The sequence below is a fragment of the Anoplolepis gracilipes genome, chromosome 10 (assembly GCF_047496725.1).
Source record: "Anoplolepis gracilipes chromosome 10, ASM4749672v1, whole genome shotgun sequence".
Lineage (NCBI taxonomy): Eukaryota > Metazoa > Arthropoda > Insecta > Hymenoptera > Formicidae > Anoplolepis > Anoplolepis gracilipes.
The window spans coordinates 8898590-8913241 of NC_132979.1; the positions used below are offsets into that span (position 1 = coordinate 8898590).

A 14652-nucleotide genomic window follows, 5' to 3' on the forward strand; every position below is an offset into this window, starting at 1 on the left:
AAGTGCTCACAGTTTATCTCGTCGTCCTCCCCGAAAAGGTTTCACCCTCGCAAACTCACGCTCCATCTCTATAGCCGGTATTCATAGTCTGATCTTATATTTAAGATCATCTTAAGATCTCGTTCAACTATAAAATGATGCTATGCGGCTATTTGATTGGTTGAACAGGATCTTAAATATGAGATGAATACCGACCTATCTTCCGATATCTATGCAGTTATCCTTTTCTCAGTAATGGATACTCCCACTATCGTTTTTCTCATAAGCAGTCTATTCTAGTAAGTCTATATGCATATTATGCGTCCGCCACTGAACACTGAACACTGAACAGATAGTGGGCGTTTTCCAGCAAGCGACACAGACGACACAGTGTCCATTAGTGTGAGGGAGAACATTCATTGTGTCTCACTTACGCTAATGGGCACTGTGTTACACTGTGTCGTCTGTGTCTTTGCTGGAAAACGCCCAGTATATGTTCTGTGTGAACCAAAGAGTAAAAAGAAACAGGAGGGAATGTATCGGTGGTGGGGGCTAGCCAAATCGCTGACGGAAGCCGCCATCTTGAGTGTCCACTTTTTTGACGCTTATTAGCATCGTCTGCAGCTGTTTTCAGAGACACATGTGTGTATTATTTTGCACAATTATGAATTCTAAAAAAAATAGTAAAATAAAATTATGGTGCATTGTCAAGCCTGTGGCATAACAACAACAGCGCGAAATTATGGGATAACATTTCATCGGTTAGTAATTGTTATCAATATAATAACAAGATTTTAATGTTTTGAAGGTTATGTTTTATTTAGATATACTATTTAAAGGACAGTAAACAATGTGTTAAAATTTCAATATTATTAATATATATTATTTTATTTGTTACATATTAAAATTATATATTTCAATTTAATCTTATTGAGTTGATTTTATTAAAAATATAAAGTATGTATGGAATATACATACTTTATATTTTTGATGGTGGAAGAACAAAGTTTTAAATATAAATATATTCCATATTTATATTTAAAACTTTGTTCTTCCACCATCTCCGAAAAGCCATTCAATTTTGGCGTCCATAAGCAGCCATTTTGAGTGTCCACTTTTATGCTAGTATATATAAGCATTTCCGTCCGTTCCGTTTAGCTCGAGTCATAAGCCTCGTCTACAATAGCCGTAAAACGTAAGGTTGCAAGCAAATTGACCAATGACAGTCAAGCATTTTCGAAAATGCTTGACTGTCATTGGTCAATTTGCTTACAACCTTACGTTCTACGGCCATTGTAGATGACTCATAAGGAATTCGATTGGTTGAATTTCTTATGCATATGTTTATAGACAGTTTCCTTATGTATGTGCGGCGGTCCTTAAGTTTTTTTGTGTGTTTCCAGCTTTAAGCGTAGTCTACAATGAGACTTTAAGACGTAACACTTAAGAAATTAATTAATCACAATTGAGTTTAGAAAAGAATCATGAATATGATTAGTTAATTTCTCAAGTCTAAGGCCGGGTCTACAATGGCTGTAGTAAGCCTTAAGTCGTAAGGAATAAATCAATTATATTCATTATTCTTCTCTAAAGTCATTTGTAATTGGTTAATTTCTTACGGCTTAAGGCTTACTACATCTATTGTAGACTCGGCCTTACGTCTTAAAATCTCATTATAGACTACGCTTAAAGGCTCGAACATATAAAAAACTTAAGGGTCGAGAGGACCCACGGTGGAGACCTCATGCGGAGACTTCGGAACTACAAATTCTTTTCGACGATATTTCGGCTATAAATTAAGAAAGAATTATATTTAACAATGATATTCTTATTCAGGAGGATTTCTCGCAGCCCACTAAAGAACGATTTTTTGGAAAAAAGGCTTAAAATAAAATTTCATAAAATTGACATGAATAAGGTATACTGATCGTGAATGAAGTATACAGACCAGGTGCACCGATTGTAATTATTATAAATTTTTTAAAAGCCAAAATGCAAAATCCGGCTCTTTAGCGGGGTAATAAACTTTACAAGGAATGTAGCAAAAAAAGTTTTATAAAAAAATATAACTTCTTCGAGGCAAAATATTACCGAATAGAATATTGTATCTGTATCTAAAGTTTTCTCGTCGGTCCTGTCGACCCTTAAGTTAGAAGACTTAAAGCGTAAGCGAATCGACCAATCACGGTCGAGACCTTAAGCAGCCATTTTGAAACGTAAGCAGAGCTGAAAATTCTGTATAGTTGAAATTGTTACGTCTTAAGTCTTGCGGCTTAAGTTTTTTGTGTGTTCCCGGCCTTAGTCCGTGGTTCCTTGCTGGACATAGACGTCTAATAAATAGACTGCTAGTTTGGCTGTAAAAGTATATAAGCTTTAGAAAGAGAAAGATGCTTTGAACACCAATGCTCTCTTTGTCTAACAATGCTAGAGTGGGGATAGAAGTGGTAGAAATTTAATATGACCGCGATTTTGATAGTTTGTTTTAAAGAGGAAAGAAACTAAGGAGGGAGCATATCGGTAGTGGGGGTACGATTCACTTCGAACGGAAGTAATCGGACAGCCATCTTAGAAACCGACTTTTGACTGAAGCGCTGTTAGGCAAATGGCTCAATAAATCGTGCATCGATGCATTCAGTATTTATTTTGTAAGATTATGAATAAAAAATTATAAATGTAGTGTAAGAGTTCGGACATAGGTTGAATTAAGATTTTACATTGAAACTTCCACACAGTACTGTCAGCCTTGGTAGTTTCTACGCGCTCAAGTTTTGTTATATTTTTTTATGAGAACGGGGCGAAGCCCTATATGCACTCCCATCTAAGCATGTACTTTGCAATGCATATACAATTCCACATGGGTTTGCAACTTGCATAGCTACATTATTAAAAAGGATTTATTTAAAATTAAAAAAGATTTATTTAAAATTTTGTATAAGTTACTAAAACGCATACGCGCGTGACCGCTAAGTGGGCGCGATGGGCGCGAAGGTAACTGAAGAATAATGAGACATTATTGACAATTTTGACTTAATTATATGAGTTATTTAAATCATGCGTATATTTTAACTCATCTAATTGTTGTTTTATTATAAAAAATGTATAGATCTTCCGTGTAGCTGTCTCTAAAATAACAAAATAATCGTTTTATTGTATCTAATCATTATTTTATTACTAACAGTACAAAGATTTTCTTACCTACAGCTACAGCAAGAAAATGTTTGCATTGTCGGTAACTTTTTCCAGTCACACTAAACCCCGTAAGATCACCGGTCTAATAATATCTCGTCATCAGTGATATAACCAATCAGATATTTTACCATAGCACCGAAAAGATTTAGCTGTATAATTCCGCCAGCTCTAAAATGAATTCAGGTGGTGCTAAGGTAAACTATAGAAAAAAGCGTCGTATGCAGAAGCATAGCGAGACCTCTCTCAGATTTTTTTTTGAGTGACGCCACTCGCCATCGTGTGTCGTTATGTGTCCCAAGATGGCGCTACATGATTAATTAGTCGCACAGTATCATGTCAGCTTCCGCTCTGTGTAGTGTTTTCAAAGATTGAATAAGTATATCGTGTCGTCGTGACGCATACATACATCATACATCAGTATCAGTGGATTATAACGTTTCGTGATTTTATCGCATCGGTCGTCCCCAGGAAGTGCCTGCTAAACTTGTGAATGTATGTGAGAGTAGTGTACTCTGAATGAAATAACCCACTTGTCAGTTCAGTATCTTCCTTCTGATCTCTGTGTTTCTGCTCGCTGTGTGTTTCTCGAAAACCGATCATCACTTATAACAAAGAAAGGCTCGAGGTAAACTTCTTCCTGGGAATGTTGAAGGATTCGCTTATCGTTCGAGCATCCTGCCAAGAGGTGGGTAAGTTTAGTTAATCATCTTCTCTGTACGCGCATGAACGGATGATGTATATGTGTGTATATGCGAGCATCTCCTGAACACGTCAATGAGTTTTCGGGGTGGTTTCGTTGCAAGGGCTCGCGCCCTTCACTTGGCACTGAAATGTTGGAATATCAAGATTCAAAATTCTAGTGACAATTAATTGTTTTGCTCGAAAATTGAAAGTGTAAGTTTTTTGCATTTGTTTTTTTTTTCTTCAAAGTGAAAAAAGAAATAAAGTCTGCTGCTAATTCGTTTTAAATACAGTAAAATTTGCAGTTGACATGAATATATATATATCTTAAATCATATTCACAATTTTATAATTATTCACGTGAAAACTAGACTACAAAAATTTTTAGATTAGTCTTTTGATCTGTGTCTGTTTTTTGTACGGTTCTCTCTTTATAGACATTTTTAATAAAGAAAAGAAAAAGTATTAAAAATATTGATCTTTAAATTCTAAAAAAATGGCTATTTTACTTTTATGCAATTTCAAATGAATGAGAAGATTTGAATATAAACAAAAATTTAATTTTATCTCTGTTAAACTTCGAGATAATCAATTGTGGCATGATATAAGGGAAATATTCAGGACATTTGATTAATTTGTCAACGTATTCGAGATATTTGTTCATTAATTTGCAATTTACAACACGCACACGGAACTTTATATTTTCTCTTCTTTAGTATATGCTTCTGTTCTTTCTTTTTATTTCTTTTTTTGTAACTAATGTATCGTGAAGAGAAAAAAATGTCAACTGATTAAAACGCTTTTATTTTCCATTCGGTTTGCGCGTTGTGTTTTGACAACTCTTTACGTTGCGTGATGTAATGCTTCTCGACAACTGAATGGCGAAGAACTGACAATGAGCACAGTCGAATGACATCTGCATTTGTATTGGAGCGACCGGCGATGCGAATATCGATCCTAGAGCCTGTCTGAAGCCAGTTTGATTTCGAGGTCACTGGGACTACCGCAATCCTCACTCTCGATCTCGTTAATTCTTTTCACTACATCGATTGTAGTTACTAGCAATCCATAGAATATTATAATTTTACAATCCATACATTCGTATCTAACATTTATTATTATATTTTATATTTTATCCTTTATTTTTGTATGCACTATTTTTTAATTTTTAATTTTTTATATTATAATTTATTTTTATATTTTATTATTTGATATAAAAATTTATCCTAAAATTTTTAGTTTTCGATGCCATCTGGCGATTTTGAAAAATTTCAAGTTAATTACATAAATTTAACCTAACAGTTACCAGTGTTAATAAAGTCTATATATATTTCAAAATTAAATGCTTGTTTGTTAATTGCTATTCTATTTTAACTGATATTTTGCTTTAAAAGGCAAAAATTTTTTTAGAACTCGGGTAGAAAATTTAATAAAACTTAATAAAAATGATAAGGATAGCCAGACTATTTGTTTAAAATCTAAAATAACTATTGAAAGATAGAAATATTGAATAATATATAGAATTATTGAAATTATATAAAGCCAGTATATTTCTTAATTATTTATATCTTTATATATTACGTTTTTATATTTTAAAATTTATATAGTTTATAAAAGATTTTATTGTTGCAACATTTACTATTAATATTTATTTTTGCAATATTTTTATTAATATTTAAGTTTTACATTTTTAAAGATATTTTTGCGAATGAATGACACTTGTTTTCCACTCATTTGTATCATAATTGAATTTATGTAAGTAAAATCCCCTGCAGAGCGCTTATCAATTGACCTCTTTATTTTAAGACAATCTTAATTTTTATCACGATCCACACAATTTAAAAATACAAAGAATTAATCTTTTGTGAAAAAATATAATAGCAAATAACGATAAAAATGATTGAAATTATGTATCGATATCATAGTTATGTAACCTATTAGGTTAGTGCGAAGTTTGAAGTTTCAGTGGGACTATGTAAACCCGAAATACTCGTGCTCGCAATATTCAAGACGTTCTAATTTTGAGCTGTGTCTATATTAATTCCATTATGTTGCGTAAGTTGTATGCAGACAAGAAGACTCTATTAATTAATTACGTAGAATATTAACTTATAAATAATCGTAAAGTCAGCGTATGTTTTACAATATTTTTAATCATGTTTCTCTTATAAACTAATATATAGACATATATATTTTGATATACTTATTTAGTTTATGTAATTAGTTGAATTTATTTTTACACGATATAAAGTATCTTGAGAAAGAAGTGTTTTGTTTCAATTTTATTATTCAACATTTATTTGTTTAAAGAGATTTATTTGTTAAGAATCATTACGAGATGTTGAAAAGTATTTTCCGCTCTGATTTTGATTTTATATTATTTTTATTTTATTTTCAGAATAAAAATTTTACAAAATAAACAATTTTTTTAATCATATTAAAATAAAAATTCTATTTGAGGTCTTCGTTATGATTCTACACATTATCATGTTGAATGTAGGTTGAATGATATTTGTCTTCTCGTTTCTGCACTGATTTTGATGTGTTCTTTCTGTATTTCGGCTGATGGAAATAGTACACTAGAAACAGGCTAAGGCTAGCAATTTGGATCGGTCAATTCCATAAATAAACAATCGGTAGAATCGATAAAAGTTAGTTTTAGAATAATAATTATTCAAAACTGAACAGATTTTTTTAAATGAGTTCGAGTTTTTACAGCTACACTTTGTTTATTATTTAATTGCTCAATTACTTCATTTCATTGTGTTGAGGTAATTGCAACAAGATTGTACTTTATAATGCAGTTTTAAGATTTTAAATGCATGATATTTTTTCCGCGTGAAAGACAATGAAGTATTCATATAATGTTCCTTGAAAATATTTGATAAGGATTTTTAAAAATTAACTTCCTTATTCGAGTGCTAGTTGAGAATCTGAAAGAATTAGTATACTCAGAATATTATTCAAAATTTTTAGATTTTCGATTTCTCTGTTGATTCAATTAATTATAATAATAATATTCGTATCTAATTTGGACAGAATGATTTTGACATATGTACATATAATTGAATTGAGATGGTATAATCGTTTATATACATATCACTAATTTTGTTAGTGCTACGCTAAAGTGTACGTCACCGATTTAATGATTGTTTATCTATAAATGGATTGACGTGAGCCGTGTTTGCGTAATCACATTCCATTTCTATAGCATTCGTTAAAAAACACATTTTTATTTTTAACATAGTTCTCGTGTAGCAAGTTTACCTTCGATCGATTGATTTTTATTTTTGCTCTTAATCGAAGATTAGTACAATGGAAAGAGTTTATCGAGATTAAATCAGATGTTATCTCGACAAATAATATAGTTTGATAATAACTTTTATTCATAAACCTTTCAATGATTGATTATAGTTTAAAATATTATTATTATTAGTGTTATTATTTAGTTAATAAAAAAAACAGTGTTATAATATTAGTGTTACTTTGTTATTTGTAGCAGAATTTTTCCGACTTAACATAATATTCCAAACATTAAAATAGCAAGACAGGTATAATAGATATATAATTTATTTTAAAAAGTATTTATTTTGCACAAATGCAAATATTATTTCTACCGCATGAATATTAAAAAAAAAGTAAGTACATTGATCAGAAAACAATTTAATTATGAAAATAGATTTGACATTGGTTGTGTTTATTTGTATCATAAGTTAATCTTTTTTTTTTGAACATTTGAAATCTTTTATATGCGTATATCGTATTTTCATATTTTTTTAAATTATTTTGTTAGCTAATTTTTGTAATACTGCAGTATAATGAGACGTGATTTTCGTTTATCTCTATATTTTTTTTTTAATATATCATTTTTCCGTAATTTTAAACCATTATCAACTTATCTCTTTCTCTCTGCAATTAACTAGTCACTAGAATTGATAGTAAATATGAATAATAGAGAAGAATTTTTTTTTCGTTTGTGTGTGATTGAAAATAAATATTTATTTATTCAGATATTTATAACATATACGAAATAGGAATTTTTATCTACAAAAAATGTTAGTTTTTGATTAAAATAAAAATAATTGTTATTGAGAAATATGTTTAATACGCATTTAAAATCTTTCTTCCTTTTTTACATCAAACATTTATAAAAATTTAATTATCAAATTAAATATATATATATATACATTTAAACATGTAAAAAATAGTATTGTATAGAGAATTGTTTACTATTTTCCTGAGGAAAGGGAGGAAAATTAATTTTTTTAAATATATCTTGAACAATATTTTGAAATAATATTATTTGTGACGAAAATATTTTTGAGAAAGTAATTTTTATTTTGCTTTCTAACAATAATTAATGATATAAGCAAATAAAAAATCAAGAATACAATGTTTTGCTTTTCTTATTATACTATAATAGTCCTTATTATATTATAATATTGTTTAATAGAAATCGGTATGAAGTAATGAAGTATTATATGTTTTACACACCATTAAAAAAATGAATCTATGAAAAGGTCATGGGTTATGACTCACATTTATTATAACTCTAGAAATGCAATCATACTGCTAATCAATATATGCGCCGGATTATATTGGTGACTTGTATTGATTATTTAACACCTCGGTTAGTATACCATGTTACTAGGTTGGGCTGTTATATCTGGTTTTCCTATAACAGTTTTGCGGTAATTTAAGCAGATCGGGGACTCCGTGGACCACCTCTTCTCATTTTCGTCCTCAATCTGCAGCAGTTGTATTGCGAACTTCTAGCAGTGAACCACTTTCGAATTAGCACGTTAGTGATCTCAACAGTAATCAAAGTAATTTGATTGATCGAGGATTCATTGCTTCCTCGTTGTTCTACATCACGATATTGTTACTGGTGATAGGTTGATAAGTTCATCCATCTGAAAATTTAGTGATGCTTTTTAACTTTTGAGAGTTCTTCCCTTTTTATCTTGATTAAAGTCTGTAGAGAACTTTTTCTCCATTTTTTATTTGTATAAAGAAATATATTAATATACAATTTCTGAACTTTTTTAATAAAAGCGTCAAAAAAGATCGGTTACAACAAAGATCGATTTTTACATTATGTTTTTTTTACTCACAGTTTATGGAAATATTTAATTCCAATAATATTCATTTCAAATAATATAGCGATAAAATTAATAATAAAATGTATTTTATATATATAGCTATATTAAGTATTGCTGTATTAATAAAAAAAAGTTAAGGTAGTGTTATATTCTTGTTAGATGTATATTTATTATAAGAATTTTAAATCAATACTTTCTTTGTAGAAGAGGTAACAAAACCAACATAGTTCAGATTTTATAATAATTAGACACTACTTTTGTTAAAATTGAATTCCGCTTACTTATTGTTAGTTTATTCACGATATAAATCCACATTCCTTGCTCGTTTATAAACTAAATCGAGTTCTTCAAGTGCGAAATTACATTTTCCTTTGACGAATTACATAATCTTTTCCATCTTTTTGATAACATTACATTATTCTTGCGTTATGTTTGTAAGTTTCTAGTTTTTACATTTGTTTTATTTTTGCTTTTATCTTTATTAGTTGTCCACAGTGCAGAAAAATTAGATTAGATTGTCCCATATATCTGTCGTACCCTGTAACTTGTGCATCAAGATTTGAAGCTTTGAAGTATTCGATTCAAAGAATGTAAGAAAAAAATTAGCTGATTTTATCTGTATTTATTTTCTACAAATATCTTGTGTAAAAAAATTTCAATTTTAAAAGATAAAAAATTCGTTCTTCTCAAAAGTGTTTATTTTTATAAATAAATAAATAGAAAAAACAATGTCAATTTATAAATTCAACAAATTTATATATTTTAATATTTTTTTACAGTATTATTTTCTATATTTTTATTATGTTTTTGTAATTCTTAATATGTCGATTTTGAAGATTAATTTTTCAAAACTTCAGTTTTTGTTCGCTTTTCAAAAAAAGTTATCAAAAATTTGAAACAGTATTGTCAAAACTAATACGGTTTAATACAAAGGATTTTAAAAAAAATAAGTGTATATATAGATAATAAATTTTTATTTCAAGTGTTTAGCTTCAACATACTTTTTTAGAACACAAAAAATACGTTACATTTTGATGTCTTTTCTCTATTATTTTTATAGGTGTTTTTCACATTTGCAACTATGACTGCATGTATATAATAATAGTGTCATAGCAATTAAACTACTATTAAGCTGGACCTCCTTCTATCATCAAATAAAATCGCACCTGTAATTTAATTTAGTCCTAATTATGTGTTAATTTGTTGTTAAAAAAATATTTATAGTAGAATTGGTTGCTTTGAGCACTATATATTTTTTTCATTATGGGAAAGGGGCTAGATTTCTATCAAGCTACTCCCCCTCCCTTCATTTTAAACTTGTATTTCTATTAATCGGTAGGAGCAACAAAATCCGGACTACGACAATAAATTAGCACGTAATTAGCACTAAATTAAATGATGGGTTCGATTGATCCAGCTTAATAGGGATAGTAGTTGCAAATGTGAAAAACACTTATAAAAATAATAGAGAAAAGACATCAAAATGCAACGTATTTTTTGTGTTCTAAAAAAGTATGTTGAAGCTAAACACTTGAAATAAAAATTTATATCTATATATACACTTATTTTTTTTAAAATCCTTTGTATCAACCTAACCGTATTAATTTTGACAATACTGTTTTAAATTTTTGATAACTTTTTTGAAAAGCGAACAAAAACTGAAGTTTTGAAAAATTAATCTTCAAAATCGACATATTAAGAATTACAAAAACATAATAAAAATATAGAAAATAATACTGTAAAAAAATATTAAAATATATAAATTTTTGACGATGGTGTGGGATCCAGCTTAATAGGGATAATAATTAACCCACACGCGCATGTTGAAATGTCATAATATTTCTAATAGTTGTAAACGATTTCTAATTAATCGGCTATTACGCATATATGCAACAGAAACATTTTATCTTTTTGCATCATGTTAATTGTAGTAACTATATGATATATGCATGACAAATCTAAGCGGTAAAAAAAAAAACGGAATGCTGGTTTTTAATTACAAGCATAAGTACGTGAAAATATGGTTTTTATCACAATGAATGAAATAAATATCTAGTGGTGCAAAAATATTTTCGGAAAGACAGTGATTTAATTGTATTTATATGAAGGAAAAAAAAGATGGTGCATGAGAAGAGAAATGGGGAACCCGATGAGGTTAGCAATTTTTATTAATTCTAAACTGAAAGAAATAATTTGAGACTATAATAATTAATAGTATACTGATTTGAATAACATAATTGAGATGTCGAGTGTAAAATCTGTTAAGTAAATAAAGTTGAGTAACAGAGGATCTTTTCCCTTTTTTAAGCTAATTTTAAAAATAAATAATTTTTAATGTTTTTAAATGCATTAAATGTATGTATTTAAATATATTTATATATTTATTTAAATGTTTAAATACATTTTATATATATATATATATATATATATATATATATACATATATATATATTTATTTTTTTATTTATGTACAAATTGATATATTAATTTTTTAAAATAAAATTTAAAATTTTCGAACTTATTAACTAATAGATTTTACATCGCTGCATTATTTGTGATAATACAATTAATTATAAAAGTTATGCGAACCTATTTAATGAATTACTAATTTATTGTCTATATAATATTTTCATCTACATAATACCTAACAACTTTTAATGAATGTAACAAAATTATTCAACGTTGTATATTTGATATTGCGAAATGTGATATACGAATTTGTTGCAATTAGTTTTATTAATTATCAAAGTAGATCTAATGAACATTTTAGCTAATAGTCACAGATTTTCTAGAAAAAAATCGTATAGTCCTATCACTTTATTCTTATTTTTATTAGAATGATTTAATTAAAATTACATTTTATAAAGTAATATAGTTCTTTCTCAGATTTAATAAGATAGTTAAATTAAACAAAATTTAAATCTTAATAAAATATGATTATAAAATGGATAAAACACTGAAAAAAATTTTTTTGTTTGAGATTCAATGAATCTTTATGTTCTCTGTTTATTTCACTCTCCACGAAAAAAAAATCTTTTGTTAATTCAATTTTTGTCAAATGATCAAACAAATAAATTGAAAAAGGAACTTTTTTTTAGAGAAACTTGTGGGCATTAGCAGTTAATTCACATTAATCTAATTATTAGTAACACTAATTTTATTAGTAATAATAACAATTGTATTCATCAAAGGATGATATTGTATAAGTGATTCTATATCATTTATAACTATTTGAATATATTCCTTCTAAAAATAAAATTCAACATATAGTTATATATTTTATATTCTCTACTTGTGTGTTATGCATGTGTAAAAATTATATTATATTATACATAAAATAAATTTAATAATGCAATTTATAAAATAAATAGACACATGTTTTTAAACTCGAGTGTTATCTTTGGAAACTTAGACATTAATTAGTAATATAATACATATGTTATACATGCAGGATGTCTGAGACCACCCGTACACCCCTTTTATTTCAGAAATAGCATTTTAGAGAAAAATGTTTCAGACAAAAGTTGTATGGTTTCGAGGGGGCCATAAGATGGTATCATTAGTTTGACCTTGAATAGTCGTTTGTAGGTCATAAAGGTCACCTTGAATTTTTTAAATGGGACGCCCTATATATTTTTGCATTTTCTTGTAGCTTACCTCGAGAGCTTTTCAAAACACTATAATAAAATATTTTTTCATTAAGTATTTTGATAAAAATATCTACAAAATATCTCGTAAAATAGTATTCAGTTTTCGATAGTCTTATCTTACATTGTCCGATCAATCAAGGCACGATTCGGACATAATCTAGCCAGTCAAGGCAAGATCCGAACGTGATCCAGATTTTACGAGATATTTTGTAGGTATTTTTATCAAAATACTGCAACTTTGAAGCCTTATAATTTGAAAAATACTTAATGAAAAAATATTTCATTATAGTATTTTGGAAAGCTCTCGAAGTAAGTTACAAGAATATGCAAAAATATATAAGGTGTTCCATTTAAAAAACTCAAGGTGACCTTTATATGTCCTTCAAACGACTATTCAAGGTCAAACTAATGGTACTATCTTATGGTCTCCTCAAAACCATACAAGTTTTGTCTGAAATATTTTTCTCTAAAATGCTCTGTTTCCGAAATAAAAGGGGTCTACAGGTGGTCTCAGACATCCTGTACATATACATATATATATATTTCAATTTATATTCAATTTCTTTCTTTGATTTGATTATTTCTTTTTCTGATGATATTATATAATAATAATATAGTATAATTATATTACGGGAAGGAGGGGGGGGGATAAAGTGAGAAAGCATAAATTCTTTTTTCAAACACAATATCTTTATACTTTATAATTCTTTTTACTGACTTTGAAATAAAAAATTATGTATAATACATACTGTGTGTGTATGCACATAAATGTATGATATATACATATATATACAATATTAAAAAAATAATATAACAGTTGAAAATATAATTAATAGTTCATTAGCAATTAAAAATTAATGTATACATATTGTGAGCATACACACACGAACAAATAAACACACACAATCGTCTACTTGTATCAAAGAAATACGTGAATCTAAGTGTGTTCGATTTTATATAAAAAATTATATAGTTAATATAGTTTATTTTTTTTTGTACTTTGTTTATACTGACGTTGTTATCACTCTTTGTTTTGTTTGTACTTTAAAGAAGACAAAAAAATAAATCTAAATCAAATTTCCGGTAATAAAAGTTCCGGTGTATGTGACTATACTACTAGGAAATTAGACTAGTTGAGAGCTAAGCCTGGAAAATAAGAACGCTAAATTTTTCGTATTCTGTGTAGATTTATTGTAAGTTTCGATCTCTCGTTTGGACCAGCATCAACAAGTAAATGTTAGTTACATTAGTAGTCGTATGCTGATCGTCTCGGTTTCATTGTCAGTGGGGTGTACATAATTCGTTGGTGCGAGATGTTCTAAAGTATCGCACGCGTATTTCCATTGTGACAATCCGAGCACTGCACGAGTCCGCACACAATTGATTGTTAAATAAAGAATATAATAAAATATAAATAAAAAAAGTTAAAATATTTAATTGGATTTAGTTGGATATGTTTAAAGAAAATACTACTATAAACATGCATATTCATTAATAACAATTTTATGATAATTTTTATCAACAATTTAAAAAAAATATATTTTTACAAAATGTGTTTATTTTACATGGACAATAGGGTAATAAGATATTACTTGTAATGTATGCCAAATTGACATGGTAACATTTTTTCATTAATCTGAAAGAAAAAATATAATTTTTATTAGACAAATTAATTTTTATTATTAAGAATAAAAGCAATTATAAAATAAAAATAATATTCTTATTCTGTGTATATGAATGTGATTATATTTTGAATTACGAAAAGAAAAATATTAAAAATAAAAGAATATATTTTAAAAAAGGGACATCGATTTTGTATATGTGGTCTCCACAGCTTTTTATAATATTTAAAAACAATTAATATAAAGATATTAAAATGCATCATATATAAAGTTGGAGCAAATAATATATTTTTTTTAAATGTTAAATAAAACAAAATGTAAAATTTGAAGTCGGTTTATTTTCGTTTCTAAGATTATTGCCAACCAGTTCTAAAAATATAGTTTTAAGGAAAATGACGGTTTAAAGTTTAGTATGTAGTTTAACTTATA

At 27.8% G+C, this 14652-nt stretch overlaps 1 protein-coding gene across 3 annotated transcripts in view; it reads left to right on the forward strand.

The window, feature by feature from the left end:
- The first annotated feature begins 3644 nt into the window (after nt 1-3644).
- Nucleotides 3645-14652, forward strand: part of Aralar1 (electrogenic aspartate/glutamate antiporter Aralar, mitochondrial) — a 33427-nt gene continuing 22419 nt past the window's right edge. Inside the window, exon 1 of one of the 3 annotated variants that reach the window (XM_072901272.1) lies at nt 3645-3853. In XM_072901272.1, coding sequence (XP_072757373.1) covers nt 3812-3853 — 42 coding nt within the window. In that variant the 5' untranslated portion in view covers nt 3645-3811. Of the gene's footprint in view, nt 3858-10814; nt 11106-14652 lie in introns of those variants that run through there. The other 2 variants (XM_072901276.1, XM_072901273.1) reach the window with 2 other exon arrangements.